At 42.5% G+C, this 25507-nt stretch overlaps 1 protein-coding gene across 2 annotated transcripts in view; it reads right to left on the minus strand.

The window, feature by feature from the left end:
* Window positions 1-25507, minus strand: part of PTPRG (protein tyrosine phosphatase receptor type G) — an 869661-nt gene that overhangs the window by 122895 nt on the left and 721259 nt on the right. For both annotated transcript variants that reach the window (XM_007529163.3, XM_007529164.3), the window contains exon 8: window positions 23054-23246. In XM_007529163.3, coding sequence (XP_007529225.1) covers window positions 23054-23246 — 193 coding nt within the window. The remainder of the gene's footprint in view (window positions 1-23053; window positions 23247-25507) is intronic.

Consider the following 25507-nt stretch of genomic DNA (forward strand, 5'->3'; position numbering starts at 1 on the left):
GAGGGGGACCCATTAGGAAGTGCTGTGGATAATTAGAGCAATGTCGAGGAGATAGGCCAGGGGACTGTGGCTTGGCTCTAGCACAACCCAGGGCCTGAGTACACACCACACATCCCACCACAAGCCAGACTGTGTAGCAGCCAAAAGTCCAAGGCAGTCAGGCCAGGAGAATGGCTTTCCACCAGGGGAGCATGAACTGAGCTCTAGGGCCTAGCTGCTACAGAAGAGAGGAGATGGGTTTTGACAGGGAAGCACCCTTTTGCTCTTCAACTGCCAAACTATGCTGCTGCAGTCAGAAAGACTGGCTTTGTGCGGCTGAGACAGGAGGAAGGGATAAATTAATGAAGCATTTCCACTATTCTGCAGAACCCCCGGGAGGCATCGTGCGGCCTGCCTTGCAAATGCCAACAAAGCTGGGACATCAAACAAAGAATCTGAAGGGAAGCTTCCACTCAGATGGAGCAATAGAAGTGACAGAGTGCACGCACTAGGTGGCGCTAACGCACTGTTTTTAAACACAGATTTAATTGACTTAAAAGTTTCTCAAAATAGCTTAGGTTGGTGGTTCTGAGGAAAACCTATACCTCCGTTATTCCAAACACCATTGATGAACTAAGACTATCTACATCTTAGGATGCTTCTATGATGCTGACTACCTCAGATTTCCTGACTGCCACATCTTTTCTCACTTCCTACAATGTTCTCTCTCTCTCTCTCTCCCCACCTCTCTCTAGTATTTACTTATTCCCTCTTGTTCCCCTATTTTTAACTGTTGTAGTTATTATTATTGTTGTTGTTATTGATATTGTTATTGTTGGATAGGACAGAGAGAAATGGAAAGAGGAGAGGAAGACAGAGAGGGGGAGAGAAAGATACCTGCAGACCAGCTTTACCACTTGTGAAGCAACCTCCCTACAGGCTCGAACCGGGATCCTTATGCCGGTCCTCGCGCATAGCGCCACCTGTGCTTAACTTGCTGCGCTACCGTCTGACTCCCTATTTCTCTCTCTTATTCTGAAGCTCTCTCTCCCGTTCCAATTAACGGTGAATTCCCTGGGGCTGCTTATCCCTAACAGTTATATCACGACCACATAAATAATTCTATCACCTATGTGCAAATGCAGCTATTTTTCTTATTTATTCTTTGAAATTAAAATAGCTGTGCTTCTTTCTTAAGATGATTCATGTTATGGTTTTTTAAAAAGAAAACCCCAAGCAGTACCAAAAAAGTAAATAGAAATCTAAATCACTCAAATTCCCAGTTCTCAGAGAGAAGTTTTGCTAACATGCTGGGGCTTCCACATTTTAGGTATCTTCTCTCATACATGTAAAAGCTCCCATAAACAGTGGACATAATTAAGGTCTCAAATGGTATGTCACTACAACTGAATCTCTTTGTTGCTGTGCTTTTCTCAGCAAATCACAGAAATATGTTCCTGTCAAAAAAGAGAGCTCGGTACCATTGTTTTGAATGAGGGTACAGAATCCTCCTGTCTGCTTATCAGAGGAGAGGTAGAGAAAGAGAGATTTTCTCATCCAACTGCTCTTCCCACAGCTCAGATGTGCTATCTGTTGTTGTCTGGACAAATATGGATCTGTGGGTACCAATACAGGCAGGTGGTCCCATAAGTCTAAAGCCAGATTCACCTATCTGCTGTCTCAGCCTAACTTAGTACTTTCTAGTACATTGAGGCAGGAGGATGAGAAATTCTCTCTTTCTCTACCTCTCCTCTGATAAGGAGGGTTTCTTGGGTGTTGCAGAATACTGGCAGGTCACTGGACTTTTTCTTTTTCCTCTGAAAAAGGGTAAATTGTGAAATTTGTTTGGCTTTGCAGGCCACAGCATCTCTGTGACAAATACTTAACTCTACCTTAGAAGCACAAATGCAGCCTAGGTAACATGTCAATGGCTGAGTGTGGCCGAGCTCCCATAAAGATACACTGGATTTTCATCTGTCAGAAGACAGTTTCCTTCGTTTCCTTCTCTCTCTCTCTCTCTCTCTCTCTCTTTCTCTCTCTCTTCTTTCTTTCTCATTCGTAGCTCCTGGTGGAGCAGTCCAGGAGGTGGTGGTGGGCATTCTGGCCTTTGATTCAGTGGTTTGCTATGAAACACGAATGATAAAGGGAGGTCAAACCTCCACAGTGGTACATCCAGTGGTGTACACAGGTTACCATGCACAAGGCTCAAGCCCCTGGTCCTCACCTGCAGGAGGAAGAGTCACAAGTGGTGAAGCAGCACTGCACATGCATTTTCTTTTCTCCTTCTGTCTCTCCCTTCCCCCCTCAAATTTTTCTGTCTCTATTAAAAAATAAAAGGGAAAAATGGCTACCAGGAACAGTGAAATTATGGTATAGGCACTGAGCCCCAGCAATAACCTTTGTGGTAGAGGAAGAGGAGAAGGAGAAGAGGAGGAGGAGAGGAAGGAGGAGAAGAAGGAGGAGGAGAAGGAGGAGGAGGAAGAAAAGAAGAAGGAGGGGAGGAGAAGGAGAAGAAAGAGGAGAAGAAGAGAAAAAGGAGGCAGAGGAGGAAGAGGAAGAACAGCTCCACAAGGCTCTTCCATCTTACTTGCATCATTATTCTTGGTGCTGGAATACAACCTTGGCTCCCAAAAGATATTGGTTGAGTGAGGAGAATGTAGGGCAGGTGGACTGAATGTTTTCGTCTTCCCTAGGTCCATAAGCCCTGTGTGATTCCACTGTCTCCCACATCTTTAACCAAATCACTTTCCATTCTCCTTTTCTCTTCCTCTGTCACATCACACCTGCTGGAGTGGGACTCAGACCATATTCCAGGCTTCTCAAAGATTTGGCTATGGTATCACTGTATCCTCTGATGTTCTGTGTCTCCTCCAATCTCTTATAGCTCTTCTGTTCCCTCCTCAAAGTGCCTGTCACATCACACCCTCATGGTCGAGCTCAGCTTTCTGTCTCTTTGAAAAGACTGTAAGCAGTGTTAAGACAGAACCAAACTCAGTATAGAGTTTCTTTTATTATTATTATTATTTCTTTACCTGTTTTCTAGTGCTTATGATGGGTCTCGGATTTCACTGTCAGAACGAGGCAAAGGTACTCTGCTCTTTAGTGGGTACCGCTGATAAGGTTCTCATCTACAGGACCAGTGCTACAGTATTCATTCCTGGACTCAGCATCAGAAGCTCCAAGTACACGAGGAGCCTGTTCTCAAGTCTAACTCATACCTTTACTAAGAGGCTATCAGTTAACCAAAGTGTTCAGTCTACAGAGGTGACAACAATGTCAACACACTGGACAGCATGGAAGGTCAGTAACCCATGCCTCCAAAGAAGCTGAAAACAAGCAGAAGGCACAATATCTTGCCTCTGTCACTGCCAGTGATAGACACCTTCTCCAGAACAAAACCTCCTTCAAGGAGGGCGAGAGATAATTCACCCATTGAAGTGCATGCCTTGCTATGCCTAAGGTCCTAGGTTTGAGTCCTGACATTACATGAGAATCCCACACATGGCACTGAGGGGACGCCATGGATTGCAGAGTGGTGCTGAGGTGTCTCTCCCTCCTCTCTCTCTAAAATAATGAATGGCAAAAATTAGCTTGGGGAGGCTGCTCACTGGCCGTATCCCCAATTCTCTCTGACAAAATCATGGGAACACTGGTTTGGGAAAGGCTGTTGGGCTGTGGTATCACACATGCCTGAAACCCAATCAGACAAAGCTGTGCTCTGAGATTTATGGGAACAGTTTGGAAACGGCAATGGCAAAGTCTTCCCTATTAGGAACATTTCAAGAGTGTAGTGGGTGCTTGAAATCATGGCTGGTGCTGGATCCTATTTATACAATGTTTCCCCCTACACATACAGTCAGTCCTATGTTACAAATGTTTACTTTAGACATCAGTCACTGTACAAGATTAACAATAATAGAATAAAACAGCTCTAGCAGTATGCAATAATAGCACAGAACAATAAGACACGTAACAATAAGTAATGTGAAAGTGGTTACTCTGGCTCCAAATATTTTATTCAGAAGACTACAGGAAGTGAAACTATAACTAAGGTGGAACTACTCTGTGGGCTGTGGAGTGTGACATATACAAATGCCCTTTAGCGGGCCAGGCAGTGGTGAACCAGGTCAAACATACATAGTACAAAATGCAAGGTTCCAGCCCCTAGCTCCCCACCTGTAGGGAGGGCCACTTCTCAAGTGGTGAAGTCTGCAGGTATCTCTCTTTCTCTCTCTCTCTCTATCTTCCCTTTCCCTCTCAAATTTTCCTGTCCTATCCAATAACCCTTCTACCCTATTCTCCAAGGTGGTCCCGAAAAGACCTCCTAGGGTACCCTCCTCCCTGTCAACCTCAACCTCCCCCAGTACCACAGGAACCCCCAGCAGCAGGCCAGGACTTACCGAGCCCTCCCCATACGAGAGCCTGTACAGCCCAGAGGTTGCAAAAGACAAGGGGGGAGGGAGTCAGGCGGTGGTGTAGCAGGTTAAGCGCGCATGGCGCAAAGCACAAGGACCAGCATAAGGATCCCGGTTCGAGCCCCGGGCTCTCCACCTGTAGGGGAGTCGCTTCACAGGCGGTGAAGCAGGTCTGCAGGTGTCTATCTTTCTCTCCCCCTCTCTGTCTTCCCCTCCTCTCTCCATTTCTCTGTGTCCTATCCAACAACGATGATGTCAATAACAACAACAATAATAATCACAACAATGTTAAAACAACAAGGGCAACAAAAGGGAAAATAAATAAATATAAAAAATTAAAAAAAAAAAGACAAGGGGGGAATGAAGAGGTCAGAGAAAAGATCTAGGGCACCAAAAGTGACTCCATTTTGGACACTCTCCGCCATGTTAGCCAACCAATCAGAGATGAGCAGGAAAGTCCCCGAATATTGAAGGAGAACAGCCGTTGTCCCGAAAACAACTGTTCCTTGTTCCACCTAAACATCCTCACCTGTACCCACCCTGTGCTAACTATGAAAGTACCAGTCCCAGAGATAACCCTGAAGGGAAAACAAACAAAACCAAACGCCCTTGAGTTCCCACCTGTGAAATGGGCAGCTACTAGCTGGCATATCCTCGCCACAGGGCTTGGGGGCTGAGTGAGGATTGCTGAGAATGCAATGGCTAAACCAGATCCTTTAGGCCTTGGGCCCAGCGATACAAAGTAGAAAGCAACTGGGCCCTCAGAATGTTTACAAATTGGTATATTTACATCGAAGTGGGATTTCTATCCTATGTCTGTATCCATGGGTGACACTGACTCTCTCCCTGCAGACCAGGGGAGTGTACTCACATCTGCCACACTCTCCACCATTCCTTATTGTCTTGACCTGCCCATTTCACCTACAGCTGCCTTCCTGGTCCTTGAGGCCAGGTGAGGGTTCACTGTGTATCTAAAATGGGCATGCACCAAGAGCACTGTGTTAAGCACCCAAACTACCCCACACCCTTGACAACTGTCAGACCAACAGTACCTACTGCAGGGAGCCTGTCCACACCTGGATGCATGTTGCTCTGCACAAAACTGAAGCCTTTGTGCTATGTGGGAGGTGCCACACCTGGCTTTCTGGACAAGTATCTCTCATGAGGTGCTTCTGACATCAGTCATCTCCTTTCAGGGGCCTGTCTGGTGTCTGACTGCTTTTCACAGGTGATGTGGCTGATGCTACACGCCAGGGCGGAGACTCTCTGCCTTCACTCACAACCACCTCTAAGTAGGATCCCAGGGTTCATTAAATAATGAAGATGCAGCTTCTAACAGAGCACCCAGAAGCCTCTGATTCTAAATCAATGTCAAGGGCATTTTTCTCAGCCATTCCACAAGTACACTCTGAATCCCCCCTGCCCCACTTCTCATCATTTATCTTCATAGATAAACTGATGCAATGAATGCCTTCTGTATATAAACCAGTCTCTGCTAAGTGAGCTAAGTTAGAAAGAGAAAGACAAGTATGGGATAATCCCACTCATAAACAGAAGTTGAGGAAGAAGAACAGAAAGGGAAACTCAAAGTAAGATTTGACTGAATTTGGAGTAGGGCACCAAAGTAAAAACCCTGGGTGGAGTGTGAGGGTGGATGTTCAGCTTCACAAGGGGTGGGGTAGGGTGGGGGTGATAGGGTAGTGGATAGGATGGGACACAGTCTTTTGGCGGGAATGGTGTTTATGTACACTCCTATTAATTTGTAGTTATATAAACCACAATTTAATTAAATAGTGAGAAAAAAAATTTTAAAAATAAAATAAAAAATAAAAGCCAGTCTAATGCTGTGCGCCTTTAACTGTTTGGACTTGGAAGACCCTGGATTTGAAGGCAATGTCACCTTTGGGTGTTACACCTGAGCCCACAGGCCAACTACTGATTAGGAGTCAGAGACACAGCACTGCTTAAAGGCAGTGACTTCCTAGCCCTGGTACTGGAGGCAGGATGGAGGGGAGGGAGAGCTGTGACATCATCATATGCCACACAGGTGGTATCCAAGGCAGTCAGCCCAGGATGCTGAAAGGAGCACTCCTCTGCCCCACCCTCACTCCTGCCTGGTAAAGGAGGAGGAGAGGGAGAGGGAGAGAGGGAGAAGTGCTATCTCCTATTAAAAGCAGCAGGGAACTGTTTGAGTGGAACAGAATCACGAGTCTTGCTTCAGACAGCTTAAAGCCTGTCATTTCTTTATCGTCCCAGCTCAGCTCAAGAACCCTTGAATATGGAGCCCTTTAGGGGAAATTTCCAAAGAAATGGCCTCTGGGAAGGATTTCTCTTTCTGAAGGGCCATATCAAAGAGGTCTAGGTAAACACAAAATCCTCCAAAGCAGACTGGCGTCAGACTTCAAATCTGGAATCTCAGTGCACGAGGGGGTCAAGCTCTCCCACACCCCTGCCCATGAGTTTTTGTGAGGGCAGCCTTCTAAATGAAGGTGCTGGAACCCGGAAGGATGAAATCAAATCAGGATGCCCAGCTCCAGCACTCTTGGCATTTATAACTTCAGAGCAATGTCTAGTTGAAGCTGTCAGTGGCTAGGTGTACACCAAGGATCAGACCCATCTCAGATAATCCACTGTGCATAAATGAATCTAAGAGATTGGTTCGATTATTCTCTTCATTAAACATGCATGAGGACAATGGGGTCTAGAGATCCCAGGTGATTAAGCTGAGTCAAGGACACAAAGCAGGAGAAGGTTTCAGAACTGGAGTCTAATCTGTCCATACCAGCAATGGGGCAGTCACATGTGCCCTAACAATGCTAAACAGCCACACCTGTTTTGCTAGCTGCAAGGTGGAACTCTCATGTGATGAAGGTTCCTTGGCACTTGAATGGTGAAGCCTGGTCCATTCCAGTGCACTGCATCATCCCTGCAGACTTGGGCCCTAGGTTTCTGGGAGGCCAGTAACCCTTCGCAAGAGAACTTCTTTCCAGCTCCAATTGCTTAACGCGTCTTTTCTGCTCTCAATGACAAATGAAAGTGTGGGGCTCTCCAGACAATTTCCAGTCTTTCAAGGCCTTATAATGCTGGACAGAGTCTGATCTCCATTCTCCTTCATTAGAAATGCAAAAAATACCTTTCCTTTCATAGTATTGTCTAATTCCATTACAGGTGGTTCACTTCCTAACAAAGTCCCAAAACCTAGATATAGACCAGGTCCTGTGAGATAGAGCATATGTTCACATGTATCCACAAACTAGGGCAAAATATATACCTGAAAGCAAAAGTACACAATAGTCTGCAGTGAGTCAGTATAAAGTTACTAATGAAATAGTATCTAATTAGACTTAGATACCCTTCTCACCTACTTCCTATTACAGTTCTCTCACTCACTCCAAAGCTAACCTTAGCAAAGCAAGGACTGCAAAAGCTGAATAAGGGCAAGAGACTGGCATACTTTAAGGATGACTCTTTAGTCACTATCAGGCCACCCCATCAGCTGGGGCCATAGTCGGGGAGTCCTGAGTCTCCCAAACAGACATGATGGGCCTAGACCTCAAATAAATCCCTCTCTCCATTGTTACTGGTCATCTCTATCAGGAACAACAAAATAGATCCCTTTGTGTGCCCCCCATAGGACCTTGCCCTCCATGTGGATCAACAACAGTAGAGAACGTTTCATCCTCCGAAGAGAGGATGGACAACATAACTCTATGCTACACCTGAGGAAGATGGGTCGATATTGGGGCAGCTTGGAATGTTCCTACTCATGACCACAGAATGTGAGCTCAGATCTATAGGGATGCAGAGGTCACATAGTCTCCTAAGCTGAATACAGGCCCCAGACCAAATAAAATTTATGGGATTTACAGTCAACAATATGTATACCCCTTTCCCATATTAGGGAGCTACTCTCTTCCCTAATCCAGCTTTCTGTTCCTTTTCCAGCCATGACATTATCTCCCCAGACAATAACTTGGATCCACCTGCATATCAGATTTCAGGCTCAGGGAAAAAAACCCAGTATAGCCACAGGCCCTTTGGAATACAACTAAAATATGTCTACTAGCTACCTACAAAATGGAGAGCCCCCCAACTCTTCATCTGCACTATTCCAACCTTTAGGTCCATGATTATTCACCAGTTTGTTTGGCTTTGTATGTTAACTTTCTTTTCAGCCACCAGGTTCTAGATGCTAGCATGATGCCAACCAGACTTCCCTGGACAGATGACCCCACCACTGTGTCCTGGAGCTCCAAATCCCCAGAGCCCCACCCTACTAGGGAAAGAGAGAGGCAGGCTGGGAGTATGGATCAACCAGTCAACTCCCATGTTCAGCGGGGAAGCAATTACAGAAGCCAGACCTTCCACCTTCTGCATCCCATAATGACCTTGGGTCCATACTTCCAGAGGGATAAAGAATAGGAAAGCTATCAGGGGAGGGAATGGGATACGGAGAGCTGGTGGTGGGAACTGTGGAGTTATCCTATGGTTTTGTCAATCTTTCCTTTTTATAAATAAAAAATTAAATAAAAAAGAAATGCAAATCAAACTCATGGTTCCTGGAGTCATCACCAGACTGTGGGAATGAATGTGACTGAGTGCCTCACCTCAAGACCTTTCATCTGTGTTGACCAGGTAATAGCAACATTCCTGTCTGATGAGCTTAACTCAAGGCTGAGTTTGCGTGTTTCACACATGGTGATATCTAATCCTCACTATAATTCTGTGGGGCTGTTAGGCTCATTTTTACCATTTTTTTTGAGACTAAGATTCAAGCATGTCAGTCACTCTTTTATTCACTCTGGAGTCAGACTGCTTCAATTTAAGACATACCATCTATGTAGACTGAGGTAAATGCATGAAATGAACAGTACAGGCTGGCTGACACATAGAAACTTTGCAACTGTCCACTTCTTGCTAGGGTTAGGTTTATTATTGAGCAATACACGCTAGCACCTTGACCAGGAAGCAGGGGAAAATACAACAATAAACTAACATGGTCCTTAACCAAAGAAAGTAAACACCAATCCCCTAGCCCTCCTAAAATAGGTTGGTTTTGCAGTTTTTAAAAAGAGTACACTGCTCAGCTCTGGCTTATGGTGGTGCTGGGAATTGAACCAGGGACCTTTGGTGCCACAGGCATGAAAGTTCTTCTGCATAACCATTATGCTCTTTCCCCAGCCCTAAAATAGGGTTCTTAACTTGAGACCCCTCTGGAGAGAAACCCCAGAAATTTTCAACTTGTATGGGAAAAAATATATACCTCTATTTTCACTAATCTCTAACTTGAGATCTGGCATTGTCTTATTATTTCAAATGCTGGCAACAGATCCTTGGAGTGTTAGCAGGATCAGTGTGACATAGCCAACAGACATCACAGACAGATTCCTGTTAGATTACAGTTGTTGCCAATATCTCAAATTCTCCTAAATGCTCATTATTATTTCAAAATTACAATGGTTATTAGGCCTGCTACTAAATTTTATAATTTAATGACTTCATCAAGGAACAGATATATTACTATTTTACAATTAAAAATATTTTATAATGTCTGGGGATAATTGGCTTCCTTTGTAATCTCTTTTATTTTATGCATCTAAAACTGCCAACATGAGAAGTCTATTGGACTCAGCAGATGGCTCAAGAAGATCATGGAACTACAAAGGTTAAATATGACAGCACTGATGCCTGTGCCATTACATTCACTACATGCTTTTAAGGAAGATATTATAGCAATTCTGTTAAAAGAAAAAAAAAAGGCTTAGTAAAGGATCAGGGTAGATTTGGGAGCTTATCAGTAAAGATTTACTCAGCTTGGAAGTGTTTGCACTGAAATATGGACAATGAGTAGATGTTTGTTAAGAGAGCAAGATGCAAGATGATGTCAGAAAGGAAAAAAAAATTGCTTGTGCAAAGGTCCTGCCATGGGAAAACTGCTCACAGAGAATGAGGTGGAAGGTCCAAGGTATCTGAAATCTGGTTTCGGAATGTATCCCTGTTGGAGCAGGGTTTATCCTGGCTGGGTCTGACTGGAGGCCAGATTTTGCCATGATATGAAGGCCCTGGGGCACGAGAGTCCCCAAGTCCTGCCAAGTATCAGGACAACTGCTTTCAAGTTTTAAATCTAGGCCTACTAACTATCTACAAAATGGAGACCCTCTCTCCCCAACTCTTCATCTGAACTATTCCAGCCTTTAGGTTTGTGATTAGTCAAAAATTTGTTTGGCTTTATATGTTAATTCTTTTTCAGCCACCAGGTTTCAGATGCTAACATGATGCCAACTGGACTTCCCTGGGCAGATGACCCCACCAATGTGTCCTGGAGCTCCACTTCCCCAGAACCCAGCCTCTCTAGGGAAAAAGAGAGACAGGCTGGGAGTATGGATCAACCTGTCAATGCCCATGTTCAGTGGAGAAGCAATTACAGAAGCCAGGCCTTCCACCTTCTGCACTCCAAAATGATCCTGGGTCCATACCCCCAAAGGGATAAAGAACAGAAAAGCTATCAGGGGAGGGGATGGGATATGGGGTTCTGATGGTGAGAACTGTGTGGGGTTGTACCCCTCTTATCCTATAGCTTTTGTTAGTGTTTCCTTTTTATAGATAAAAATTAAGAAAAAAAAAGAAAAAAGAAGAAAAATTGCCACCAGGAGTAGTGGGTTGGTAGTGCTGGCACTGAGTCACAGCAGCTGGAGGCAAAACGGAATATATATATATATACATATATATATATATATACATACATATATATATATATATATATATATATATATATATATAGTAATTAAAAAGTAAAAGAGAAAGACAGTGGTGGAGAAGTGGATCTCTCCCTACTCAGAAGGGAGAACTGTAAGCCTTTTCTAACACAACCATTGAGATTTATCCTACACCATTGATGGCACCCCTTTCACTCTCAGGAACAAGTTTTGGATACACACTTCAGTTTCCTAGTCCACAACTGAGCACACACCTGGCATATGCCATAGAGGACTGCCAATTTGCAAGGTCTTCCTCATCCCTCAATTGACGGTATTCTGCACCTGACATGCACAGAGGCAGCAGCAGAACTGTGTCAGGGAAGGCAGAGGCAGAAAGGCAATTCTCTGATCCTCTAAGCAGCCAGTTCTGACTTTTTTGCATTGTGCTCTTCTGAGCCTTTCCTGTCTCTTCAGTCTTTTTTATTTTATCTTGTACATCTATGTGACATCCCTCTTCCTCTGAGAACTAAAGGCCATGGGAGGTGTCCATGTCCTGAGCAGGAAAAGGGATTGTTCAGCTTGGCGCAGAGGGAGGGAGCAAAGTTCATGAGGATGTATCTTCCCAGCTGAATCTGACAGCGGCTGCTTGCCAGAGACTGGGTGGAAGGCTGGATACCACGCTCCCCAATTGAATGAACATTAGGATGCTCTGGGTTCCTGCCAAAAGGCTAAAATGGGCCAGCCTTACTTGAGTTGAGCACAACATCCTGTCCATGTGGTATTTCTATCTCTCTCTGGCTCTTTCTCATCGTAGCACTGCCCAATTCTAGCCTATGGTGGCAGGGGGAACAGAACCTGGGGCTTTGGAGCTTTAGGCATGAGACTCTCTTTGCATAACCATTATGCTATCTCTCCTGCTTCACATGGTACCTTTTAACCTCCATTTTCTCCAGATGCTCTGTTCTGGTCATGGGCTCCAAATGAGGGTCTGTACGGAGGCCAAAGTACAGGTCTCTGGAGAGCAAGCATTCAGTTCACTCACATTAGACCTTGGTCTTCAGGGCCTGGATCTACTTAATTCATGGAGATGATGCTATGGCCCTTTTTATTATGAAGAAAGACCAGGTTTCTCAGCATCAGGTAGCTAACCTCAGCAATATGAGGATATTCTCTAAACACCATCCAAGATCTAAGGTACCATAAGATATTCTTGTGAGTGGTCACACATCAGGTCAAGAGTGGGATCACTTACAAGATCAACCAGTGATCCATAAGGATGAGTATAGTCAGGTTTTAGGTCAGGACACCCTTATTTTACCATTATTGTTTATTTACTTTTAAACTTTTTGATAGAGACATAGAGAAACCGAGACAGAGAGGGAGAAAGAGAGAGAGACACCTTCAGTACTGCTGCACTGCTCATGAAGCTTCCTCACCTGGGAGGGGGGATCAGGGCTTGAACCTGTGTCCTTGCACATTGTAGTTTGTGCACTTCACCAAGTACACTACTGCCTGGTCCATATTACTGTTGTTATTATCATTATATTGAGTTGTTGGAAAAGTCATGATGCGTTTTTGCATAGAAAACCTTAGGAAAAAATTACGCCATGACTTTTCTGACAACCCAGTATTCAATTATCCTCCTCATCATCTTCATCATTATCAGAGCACTGCTCAGCCTTGGCTTCTAGTAGTGCTGGGGATTGAAGCTGGGATTTTCAGTGTCTCAAACATAAGTGTCTTTCTGTGTAACCATTATGCTATCTCCCTAATCACCCTCGTTAGTTTTTTTTTTTAATATCTTTATTTCTTTACTGGATAGAGACAGAGAGAAATTGAGATAGGAGGGGGAAATATTGAGGGAGAGTGACAGAGAAACACCTGCAGCCCTGCTTCACTGCTCAGGATTCTTCCTCCCTGCAGGTGGGCACCAGAGGCTTGAACCCAGGTCCTTGCTCATTATGCCGTGTGTTCAATGAGATGCGCCCCCATCCAGTCTCCACTCTTATTAGTTTTAATTCCATCCTCTTAGAATTAGTTATCACCGAGGCTTGGGAGCTACTGTGTTTCAAGGGGGCTTTCTGGTTTTTCTTCTTTTTCTTTTTTTTGGCCTCCAGGGTTATTGCTGGGGCTCAGTGCCTGCACTATAAATCCAATGATCCTAGAGGATATTTTTTCCCTTTTGTTGTCCTTTTGTTTATTGTTGTTGTGGTTATTATTATTGTTGTTGGATAGGACAGAGAGAAATGGAGAGAGGAGGGGAAGACAGAGAAGGGGAGAGAAAGACACCTGAAGAACTGCTTCACTGCTTGTGAAGCGACCCCCTGCAGGTGAGGAGCCGGGGGCTCAAACAGGGATCCTTAGGCCGGTCCTTGTGCTTTGTGCCACCTGCACTTAACCTGTTGCGCTATTGCCCGATCCCCAGCTTTCTGGTTTTCTAAGTTCTAGCTCAGGAAAGCTATAATATGATCTCTATTATCTGGATCCCAAGCTCATTTTGACCTCCAGGTGTGCCCCTGCACCAACTGGCTATTTGATCAGGATGGGTTTGATCACATAGGCCCATGCATTCTGACTTTAGCTTTGAGGGCTGGTGAAAGCCAACAGCTCTAGTATACATCTCACTGAGGCACCTCTCTTCTCCTGGTGCCAGCCTGGAAGTGAGGACCCTGCAGGGGCTCTGTGTACTTGATGAGATTTGCTAGAATTTAGTGTCAGAGTACCAATGGTGTCTTCTCATTGCAGGCATGGATTTGAAACCGACAGCCAAGACACTCATCTCAGTCCAAGCAGTAATTTGGAGACACAGACCCAGGCAAGATGAGAGGGTCTGGGAGGGAAGCCAGCCATCAAAATGAAGCACAGATAGTACTGAGAAAGAGAGAGAGTGAGAAAATGAAGAGACAGAGCCACCTGGAGAGCAGCACAGGCTCCCACTTCTGGGTCTTTCCAGATGTTGAACTTTTCAGGCCTTATACATCTGGGGAGGTAAGCTTTTTTCCTTTCATTTTCTTCTTCTTTTTTTTCTCTTCAGGGTTATTGCTGGGGCTTGGTGCCTGCAGTATGAATTCACTGCTCCTGGAGGCTATTTTTTCCCATTTTGTTGCCCTTGTTTATCGTTGTTGTTATTATTATTGTTATTGTCATTGTTTTTGGATAGGGCAGAGAGAAAGCAAAAGAGGAGGGGAAGATAGGGGGAGAGAAAGATAGACACCTGCAGACCTGTTTCACCACTTGTGAAGTGACACCCCCCCCCACAGGTGGGGACTTGGGGGCTCTAACCAAAATCCCTCCATGGGTCCCTGTGCTTTGTGCCATGTTAGCTTAACCTGGTGTGCTACCACCTGGCTCCAGAGCCTGATTCTTATATCACCAGAAATCCCAGGGCTCTACCCCTGTTCCTGGTACCTGAAGAAATGAAGTTGAGAAACTAGTCACATTTGTTTGCACAATAACTAGTGGGAAGAATAGGTAGATGAGCAGTTTGCCTCCCAGCTAGATGCTTCCCACATCAGCACCATGGAGCCTCCAGCTTCCAGACTGTTGAGTGTTAGCATGGAGAGGGGAAAGGGTGTTCCTCTGGGAGGAAGGATGCAGTTGGCTTTTATTAACTTCCTGACTACTGTGCATAAGCACCACTGTGCCCACACAAATAAATCCAACATTAGGGTAAGATCTTCCAAGAGACTGAAGAAAAACTGAAGCCGTAGGAGGGCTGCTAAGTTGGTCTTGAAGATCAAACTCTGACTACCTGCCTAGAGACAGAGAGGATTAGGCAATTCACTAAGATTTATAAAGTGTGAAAACCACAGATGGGCTTGGAATCTGCCAGCAGCAGTGCTACCTAGAGTGTCCTTGACAGCAGTGGGGTCATTCTAATTGCCTCCAGCAGCTGGGAGATAGCTCACCTGGTAGGGAACATGCCTTATCATGCATGAGGTCCTGAGTTAAAGGCCCAGGACTGCATGAGGGCATCAGGGGAAACTCCAACAAACAGCAAAATAGTGCTGTAGTGCCCTACCTTCTTTCCTCTCTCTCTCTTTCTGCTTAAACTAAAAAGAATGAAAAGAGGGGGCCGGGTGGTGGCACACCTGGTTGAATGCACATGTTACAGTGCACAAGGACCCGGGTTTGAGCCCCCGGCCCCCACCTACACGGGGGAAAGCTTTGCAAGCGATAAAGCAGGTCTGCAGGTGTCTCTCTGTCTCTCTCCCTCTTTATCTCCCCTCCTCCTCTCAATTTCTGGCTATCTCTATCTAACAACTAAATAAAGATAATTAAAAAAAAAAAGGAAAAAGAGAATGAAAAGTAAAAAACCAGCTAAGAACAGTGGAATCATACATACACACGGCCTAGTCACTCAAAAAACAAAATTACTTTCCTCCATTCTGATGTAGTAGAGTGACTATTCCTTGGGACAGAGAGCAAATGGTTAAGTGAGGTGGATGCTTCCATACTAGTGCCTTAAGGTTACTTGGAAAATAGCCTCTGAAATCCTGGGAACCAATAAGATTTTAGGTATTAGGAGTATGCTGTGGAGTCCTATTCCAACCATAACACTGTTCCTCCCATAAGAACATCTAATCTGGCCTATATAACAAATGTCCCAATTGTGTAAACTCTAGTGGCATGCATCTGTTTATTCTTGGCATAGAGGCATATTTGGGTAACTTCACCCATCTGTGCTACCATTCATTCACCCATTTATCTACGCATCCATCCATCCAACCATCTATTTAGTGAGGAACAGACGGTGAGGACCTTGCAATTTCATCCCATTACGAGAGTATGGGGTAGTAGGGCAGCTAGACAATAGGAAAAAAAAACATGCAAATGAATGTAAAATTCCAACTGTCACAAGTGAAGAAAGGTGCCGAAGCCCTGACACAAGTGGCTGGATTAACACATCCAGAAACGTCTGTGAAGGGATCTTAGAGCTGAGCTTTGAAAACTGAAGAAAGACCCACTAAAAGTACAGAGGTGGGACGAGGGTCTTCCAGGCAGAGAGAGCCACCTGCTGAGACTAGGGACTGACTTGAGGACTGACATGCAGGGTGCCAAGATAAATGAAGCTCTAGGTGGAACGGGGAGACAGGCAGGAGGAGCTGTGGACTGCACACAGGGTCATGGATTTCACTGGAGACACTTTAACAGGCTTGACTATCCTGGACTTACACCTACAGTAGGAAAAGTGTGTAGTCTGTTAATCTGAAACATATCTTCCAATCATGTTCCATGTGATCTCCACAAGTTCATTTAGATTTAAAGCTCCTTCATTCAGGGAAGAGGTAGTGAACTGTTCACAGCAGAGACACAACAAATAATCAATAAGTGAGAAGGGAATGCTGCTGGAGACTGTTTTGAGTATGAATGAAAACAGATATAACTAGAAGAGACTAGCATAATGTTTTTAACCATAGGTACTTCAAACACACTTCCTAGAGGCAGCAGTGGTAGAGAGATGTCCCACACGGAGGGAGAAAGTCAATGGTTACAAAAACATAAAACAAAGGTAGCTAATGCTTCATTACATGCCTAAGAACATCAACATTAGACAACCAACCAAATGCTACTTATTTCACTCTCACATATTTCCACAAAATTACAACAATGGGCTATCTGTGCATGTAAAAAAAAAATGCTTGGCTTGCAGCCATGCACTGCTAAATGATGCTTTGGTCACATCTAACGACAGCGTCCACAGGCTAAACTTTATAATCTAGTGTATAGTAGACAATCTATACACTAAAACATCTAGGTTTGTGTAAGTGTACTCTCTGATGATTAAACATCAGTGAAATCATTCAATAGTACATTTATCAGAAGGTACTGCCATCATTAAGCAACACAGACTACTGATATAGCATGATGTTAAAATGTATGAGAACCCAGGATATTTAAGAGTATTAAAATATAAAAGTTGGGGTCGGGCTGTAGTGCAGTGGGTTAAGCACTCATGGCACAAAGTGTAATGACCAGAGTAAGGATCCCGGTTCAAGTCCCTGGCTCCCCACCTGTAGGGCGGTCGCCTCACAAGCGGTGAAGCAGGTCTGAGGTGTCTATCTTTTTCTCCCCCCTCTCTCTTCCCCTCCTCTCTCAATTTCTCCCTGTTCTGTCCAACAACAACAACAACAACAAGAGCAATAACAACAACAGGGCAACAAAAATGGGAAAAATGGCCACCAGGACACTGAGCCCCAGTGATAATCCTGGAGGCAAAAAAAAAAAATTTTATCTTGTGCCTTCTTTCTTAACCACTCCCAAGATAGTCAGAAATGATCAATAATCATTATTTCTAAAAGAAGGGAGTTCAAATCAATCCATGGGTCTACATGTGACTTTTATTAGCACTTTTTAGAAAAGTGCTGAAAGTTTCTGAAAGTTACAAGTAATTTTTTTTTGGAAATGCTAATGGGAGGGCAGCTGCCTACAAAGGAATTAAGTATTCACATAAGAACTTCTTTTAATAAGATAAAGTAATTTGAGTTCATTAATCTGGTGAGTGGAAATGATTACACTGAAAGTAGAACAATGTTAATATTTTCTCCAGGAATAGTAGAAAACCATGATTTCAATGTCAAACTTTTTAGAAGCAATCATGAATTTACTTCTTTGTTTGCTAATTTGAGAGGAAAACATGATGTTCCTTCTCAATGTATTTTGATTTTAAATGGGCTAGTTACTTAGGCATTCTCAACAGTGGTAGATATCCTTAAAAGCTACTTTAAAATAACAAAACAGGAAGCAATCTCTAGCACTGAAAATATAGCTAACAAAGGGATCCCTCCATCAGCGAAAGGCAAGACCATTTTCCAACAAGCAGGGCATCCGCAGGGTACACAGTCAGCAGGTGCCCTCTTCATCTCCTTTACTTTCATTACATTATACAGTATCGCTTTAATTAAACCATCAAATCAAATTATCAGATCAAGTAGTTTTGATTCCACTGTGGTTTGAACAGGTTTCGTTAAATTAATAAACCATATGTTTCATGTTGGTGGAAGGAAAGTTATTTTTTTCCATTTACTGTTCCAAACTCTGCACAATAGACAGTAGTCAGTACTTAATCACTGAATGCTCTTCCATGTGTCCATGGTGTGTTGCAGAATAACTGAAATGACAGCCCATTAAATTCTAAAGTCTGTCCAAGTTATTTACCGACATAGGGCAAAGTGGCAAATTGAATGTCCCTTGAACAATTCATTGAGCCTAAATATTGTTTCCATTTACTGGAATTGAAGCTTTATATTTTTCATGGATAACATCCATTATATCTTTCTTCAGCAACAATACAATATTAAGATGATGTTTCCTCTCTTTCCTTTGGTGTCTTACATGGTCATGCGTCTCGTGCTTGGCACTGAAAGGCTTGATTCTGTTTTCTTTGTTCCAGGACATCCAATCATCCTGACAGAAGGGCATCATGAGGGCATGTTAACTCAGGCATTTCCCACACTGTTGCTCAATGAACACCAGTTAATGATTACAGACAAGGAACAAGAAAGGTGAGACACAATAGTCAGCCCATGAGGCTCTCAGGTATTAAGGTGAATTGCAAAGTGGTTGGCTAAAGTTAATAAGCCTTTAGTTGGCTCTAGGATCTTAAAGTGGAATGGAAAAGTAGAAGAAGCCAGTGAATATTTTCACACTCACAGTGACTACTTTCTTTACGACAGAAAATCTTTGTCTTAAAACAAGTCATGATTCGGTGATGCCAACTTAATTTCAGCTAAGCCTTCATAATAGAAATCAGCAAATTACAATTTCCCCAGGTCAAATCTGATCTTTCATCTATGTAATTTAAGACAACATTTTCTATAGCCTTTTATTTACATGTTGTCTATGTTTGTCTTGATGCTACAAGTGGCCAAGTTGAGTAGCTGCAACCTATGATCAACTATCTGACCCTTAAGCAAAGTTTACTGACTCCTTTTCTATGTAATTAATTTATGCTTTTTTTTTTTTCCTGCTCAACGTCATAGCTTTCCTAGCATCGGAACCTTCAAATAATGATCAGATAAAGAAGCCAAAAAGACAGGTTTTGGGGTTTATTTTTTTTTAATTACTTGAAGATTATAGAATTATTCTTCTCATTTTGGAGACTTTCCCCCCCTTCTTCTTCTTTAGTAGACTGAGAAGAGAAAGGAACTTAATTTTCCTTTCTATTGGTTCTTAACTGTTTAGGTCTCAAAATCAAAACTCTAAGCCCTCCAGGATGATACTGATTGCAGGTATTTGCAGCTGGTTTTTGGCCAAAAGTACTCTGGAATTACCTGAATTTTGCTGGATAAGAAAAAGAAGACCATTCAGTCATGTGGGTCATGGTTCTATCACATGAACAATAAAAACAAGTAGGATATCATTAGTTGTTACAGATATAAAAATTAAAACTGCAAAGAGATGCTACTTCAACTCCACTAGGATGGTTTTTTAAAAAAGAGATGCAGTGGGAAACTATATATAAATACAAAAAATAGTTTTAGAAATATTAGTCAACCCTTATCTGTGACTTTGGAAGAACTACTGCAATTTCCAGTGGAGGGAATGGGGACAGAGAACTCTGTTGGTGGAACACTGTGGAATATACCCATTATCTTGTAATTCTGTAAATCAATATTAAATCACAAATAAAATAAATATATGCTTAACAAGTGCTGGTAAGAAGAGAGAGAAATTGGGACACAGTTGATGAGAAAGCAAACTGCAACAGCCGCTCTAGAAAACAGTTTAGTAAACAGAGTTAGCATGTGACTCAGCAATCTGACTCCTAGGTTTATATCCAAGAGAATTGAAAACATATGTTCTCACAAAAACTTGAATATGAATGGTACTAGCAGCATGACTGAAGAGCCAAAAAGTGAAATAATCCTAAGTCTGTCAATTAATAAACGAATAAGCAAAAACATGGCATAACCATATAATGATCTATTGTTTGGCCATATAACTGTAATGCTTGAATATAGGTGAACCTTAAGTATATGATGTAGGTGAAAGAAGCCAGGTGAATGATGTAGGTGAAAGAGGCCATGTATTATATGATTCCATGTCCATGAAACATCCAGAATACATGCATCTATGGAGAAAGAAGTATATCCCTGGTGCTCAGGGCTGGAGAGAATAGAGATAGGGACTAACTGCTAGCAGGTATAGTTTTTTTTTTTTTTTGCTTGTTTGCTTTCTTTTAAGGAATGGTAAAAGAAAGTTCTGCAAGTAGATAAAAATAATGATGGCATAAGTTGGTGAATATTCTGAAAACCACCGAAACGTACACTTGGGAAGAGCATACTTCATAATGTGTGCATTAAATCTCAATAAAGCTGATCTTAACTGACAACACATGTAAGAAGCCTAAAAGTAAGTAAAATATTTAAAAAAAAAACCCATATGCCACTAATACATGCTACAATACAGAAAACCTTAAGCTCCCAGCATCAAATCAAAGCCAAAAAACAGATTAGGGGTTGCCTGGAGTTGAGTCAACTTAAGTCGTACTGCAACGAATGCTGTAGAATGAAGAACTGAGTCTCTGCATTTAAGGACAGGTTCAGAACTCTGCTTAAAATCAGAGAAAGACCACTCAGTGGAAGATCTTGCCCACTTTGGCAATTTAATGTAATGGAAGCCATTATATTTCTTTACTTACTTAGATAATAAGGGCCATGCATTCTCTGCACAAGTGATTTATTATATACTCAGCCTATTTTTCCAGGAAAAAACCTTTGTAACTGTCATAATTCCAGCAATTTTGAGCTACAGCTCTTGTACTCACTTGCGACAGCAATTCTTTATCTCTGCACTTCCTCTACATTCACCTATCACAAAATAGTCAATCTTTAAGAGCTCTCCTTTTTCCAAGTAAGTTCTCTTGGGATAAAGCATTCAAGTCTAGCTATTTTCTTAATTTTTAGCTTGATTAAAAAAAAAGAGTCCAAGTGTGGTTTTCTGTGCCAGTCCAAACTATATTTTAAAGGTTTATGACTTTCTTAATCCTTCCTTTGTTCCCAGCTGACAAATTATGCCCATGACAACATGTCAGCCTCAGATTACCTGAATCTCATGTTTCTAACTGGAATCAGGCCAGACTATTTCTTTATCACCACCCTCAACCAAAATTGCATAGACAGGAAGGAAATGATCACATTCTTAAACTCCTTTCCTTTTCTTTCAACTCCTGGGAAACTCATGAGCCTGGGAAATGGGCTCATGCTTATCATCAAAGTACACATCAATGTGGCTATTTGTGGAATATAACCTGAATCCCTTGATCCTAACAAAGGTCATTTTGTCAAGATGTTGCTTCCTTTTACTGGGTGTAGGGTTTGCTCTTCAAACCAAACCTCTCCAAAAAACTTGAGTGAAAAACAATAAACAAACAAAAAACCCCACTGTTCACAGTTGATGTTGACAAATGACACAGGTTCTTCCCTGATGCCCCAAGTTTGCCATTTCAGAGGAGAGTTATGGCTTAGAAAAGATCCTTCCTTCCCCACATGCAGGGGAAAAGTTTCATAAGTGGTGAAGCAGGTCTGTACGTGTCTGTCTGTCTCTCTTCCACTCTATGTCCCCTTCCCTCTCAATTTATCTCTGTCTCTATCCAATAACAAATAAAATTAAAATTAAAACAAAACAGGGGCTGGGCAGTAGCACAGCAGATTAAGCACACATGGCAAGAAGCGCAAGAACACATGTAAGGATCCTGATTTAAGTCCCTGGCTCCCCACCTGCAAGGGGGTCGCTTCATAAGCAGTGAAGCAGGTCTGCAGGTGTCTATCTTTCTCTCCCCCATTGGTCTTCTCTTGATTTCTCTCTGTTATATCTAACAACAAGAACAGCAATTAACAACAATAATAACAATGGCAACAAAAAAGGGAAAAGTGGCCTCCAGGTAGATTTGTAGTGCAGGCACCGAGCCCCAGCAATAACCCTGGAGGCAAAAATAAAAATAAAATAAACAAGAGAGAAAGAGAAAGAGAAGGGGAGAGATATCCATCTTGGGGTAAGAGAGAGAAAGGACACATGCCCTGTTATGAGTGTGTCCCAGGCTCATTTTGGTACCACACAGGAGGTGGTTACGGCATCAAAGGAAGCTCCTATGGGTATCTCTCCTATGTCTCTCTTGGGTTGACCCCCCTCCACCCCAACTGAATGAAAAAGCAGTCTAGAGTAGTGTAACTTTGCATGTGTGAGGTTTCAGGTCTACCAAAAGAAAAAAAAAAAGTCCATTTCTGAATACTCAATTTATTTTCAATTCATTCTTCTTTCTAAATACGAAGACTTTGCTAGCCTTATTCCTTCCTCTATGTTTTCCAGAGCTGTAATCCCTAATGATAACAAACCATCAAGCCTGATGGCTGGACTATGAGGGTAAAATATAAGACTTTATAGTTTCCTGGGGGAGAAATTTATGCTCATTTCACATGAGAAAGCAGGAATGGCAAAGATTAAGATACCTGAAACCTAATATTTACTAGACATGGGAATTAAACTATTAAAGAACAGTTGTAGAAGGCCATACAATGTCTAGTAGGGGTGCAGTTCTCCCCCCCCTCCACCTCCCGGCTGTGGTTGTTGGTGAGAGTGTGGCATGTAGGACTACTGGGAGCAAGCCAAAGGTCCTCAAGTTTAAGCACAGAGACAAACTCCTGATCTCAACAAGAAACAGCTCAAAAGTAAGCCACTGAAAAGCTTTCATTACACATTAGCTAGACAGCTACAAGGTAGAACTATAAACAGTGAGTGATGTATAACTAGTCAAAGGGCAATTTTGAATATGCCTGTTTTACTGAAGCTATTCCCACAACTGCTTCTACTTATTATCTCTCAAGTCTCTCTTAGCAAAGAAATATATGCTCTTAAACACCAAATTTCAATACTTGCCAGACTTTGAGCTCTCCTTTTTGATTTAAAGTCGTCTATGATAAGGAGTCTTCCCCCAGACAAAGGCACTTAAGCCAAATATACCTTTAGAAGCTTCTGTCCCCAGTGGGTTTTCTAAGAAGTCTGCCATGTCATGGTTCCAGGCATCATGGACAGCTGATTTGGACACCACCCTGTCATTCAGAGACTGCTGCGGGCGAAAGTTGTTTCTCAGATACTCCACCGACTTGACATGGTCTTGCTGCTCTGTGGTGAAGATGGAATAAAAAGCCTCGAGCTGGACAAAAAAGGGGTGGGGGTGGGGGGGGGGGAGAACACACTGGTTAGAAAAGCGATATGGTTCAAGGTAGGTAGGGGGTGACAAGAACAGAAAATGGTAGGAAGTGTCAGAAGCCAAGTCTGACTAACCCAACAAGACACAGTCTGCTTGCTGGAATTACCGCCAATGGGCTTTGCCTGCTCTGATTTGTGCCCTGCCAACTAACCAGGAAAGCACTTCATTTGAGAGCTGTACAGCACTCCTGTAGTTTGTGTCTCCAACAAGAGACCCAGTCTCTCTGTGCAACAGCACTCTGGCAAGATGAACATGCATGATGGAGGAATTGGTAGGTTCTGGAGCCAGCCTATTTGGGTGGGAATTCTAAATCAAGCTCCATCTCTCAAAACCGCTACGACCCCAAAATTGTTGTTCAACTTCTGTGAGCCTCAGCCTGTCCTCAATAAAACGGTGACAATTTGTAGCAGTACTAACTCAACAAGGTTTGTGTCCATACTAAATAAGATTAATAACATGTACGTACAGTGTTTGCTTGAAAACACTTCCTGGAACATGAGAAACATCAATAAACACTAGTGATCCCTTTCCTACCAAGTATGTTCTTATATACCAGGGATCCAGTTCTGACAATTTGCTAAATCTTAAGGTTAACAGATGGCTGGTGTGCAACTTAAACTTAAATTGCTACTTAAATTCGATATTTGACAGTTGGTAAATGTCTATAGTCAAACTACTCAAAAAACTACTCTGAAAACAGATATAGTACCAGTCATCATTTTATATATGCTCAAAAAACTTAAAATCTATGAAAATTGCTCAGTACCTAGCAAACCTTCAATAAAGATTAGCTGCTATTATCACTGTTATTATTAAAGAACATTTTCCACAAGACTGCTGACCAGATTTTTTGGAGAGGCAACAAAAAAATAATCCAGGAGTCAAGAATCACACTTTAATTAGCAAAGAGAATTCTCTGTGGCCCTTAATATTCTGCTCATTTCTTAAAAGGCACAATGCTACATAAAAGAAATGATGCCAGACCTAGGTAGCTGAGATTTGTTCTCAATGGACCACCAGGCCATTCTTGTCACTAAAGAAAGAAGACATAATCAACAACACCCAGGCAACAAAAATGTAAGCTCCTGGGGCTAAGGGAAGATAATGGGATGAAGAAGTTGAATGCATATATGGCTCCATGAGTGCCTAGTTAGTTCTGCTTTCAGCAGAAGAGAATTAGAAGTCCAATATTAATAAAAAATATGCTTCCAAACAGGCACTGATGTGCTGCCCTTTACGTCAGAAGGCTAAAACCAATGTATCAATTAAAAGAGAGAATTATGATTGGGGTTTCCAGATGATCATCTCAAACCATGAAACTGATCTTAAACAGCACCAGAAAATGTCTTGCTTCCAATGTGAAACCTCTCTTTGCACTAGAAAGCAATGAATATAGATGGTACTTTCAGTCAAGAAATGTTCACTCAAGTGTATGGATTCAACTACCATCCCACCTCTCCTCCAACTCTCTTTTAAGTGGAAAGAGATAATAAGCCATGAAATTTCTTCTGCTTTTTCAGCAAGGTAATTCAACGAGAATCATTTTTCAATCCACTAAAAAGTCCAGTAGTCTGTTAACTCCAGGTTACTCCATTACCTTCAACTCTAACTTCTGCATTCTACTATCTACACCTAACTAACTACTCTCCTAGTAACTCATGTGATTGCTGTTTAGAATTTGTCTTTTTCTCTTTTCTTCTTTTTTATGTCTATCTTTATAGAGAGAGAAGGGAGAGAGGCAGTAAGAAGAGAGACAAAAAGGGGTTGGGGAGAGAGCATAATGGTCATGAAGAAGACTTTCATGCCTGAGGCTCTGAGGTCTCAGGTTCAATCTGTAGCACCACAGTAAGCTAGAGAGAGCCGAGCTGTCCCTCTTCCTTTTCCTTTTCCTTCTCCCTCTCTCTCTCTCTCTCTCTCTCTCTCTCTATATATATATATATATATATATATATGTAATTAAAATCAATAAAATATTCTCTAAAACCAGAGAAATTAAAAATTAACACACTGTTTAACTGTGACCCACTTGCATGAAGAGAACTGGAGGAGAGAAAAAGTCCCTTCCACCTAGCAAAGTACACTTGACAGGACTACCATTTCAGCAAAATGGCTCAAAGGTTTGTTTATTCTCCAGAATGATGATGATGATTTTGCAGATAGCACTCAGCTCTCCCAAAAAGTTTATTTCTGATGCCTCTGGAAAG

The sequence above is a fragment of the Erinaceus europaeus genome, chromosome 12 (assembly GCF_950295315.1).
Source record: "Erinaceus europaeus chromosome 12, mEriEur2.1, whole genome shotgun sequence".
In the NCBI taxonomy this organism is placed as follows: Eukaryota; Metazoa; Chordata; class Mammalia; order Eulipotyphla; family Erinaceidae; genus Erinaceus; species Erinaceus europaeus.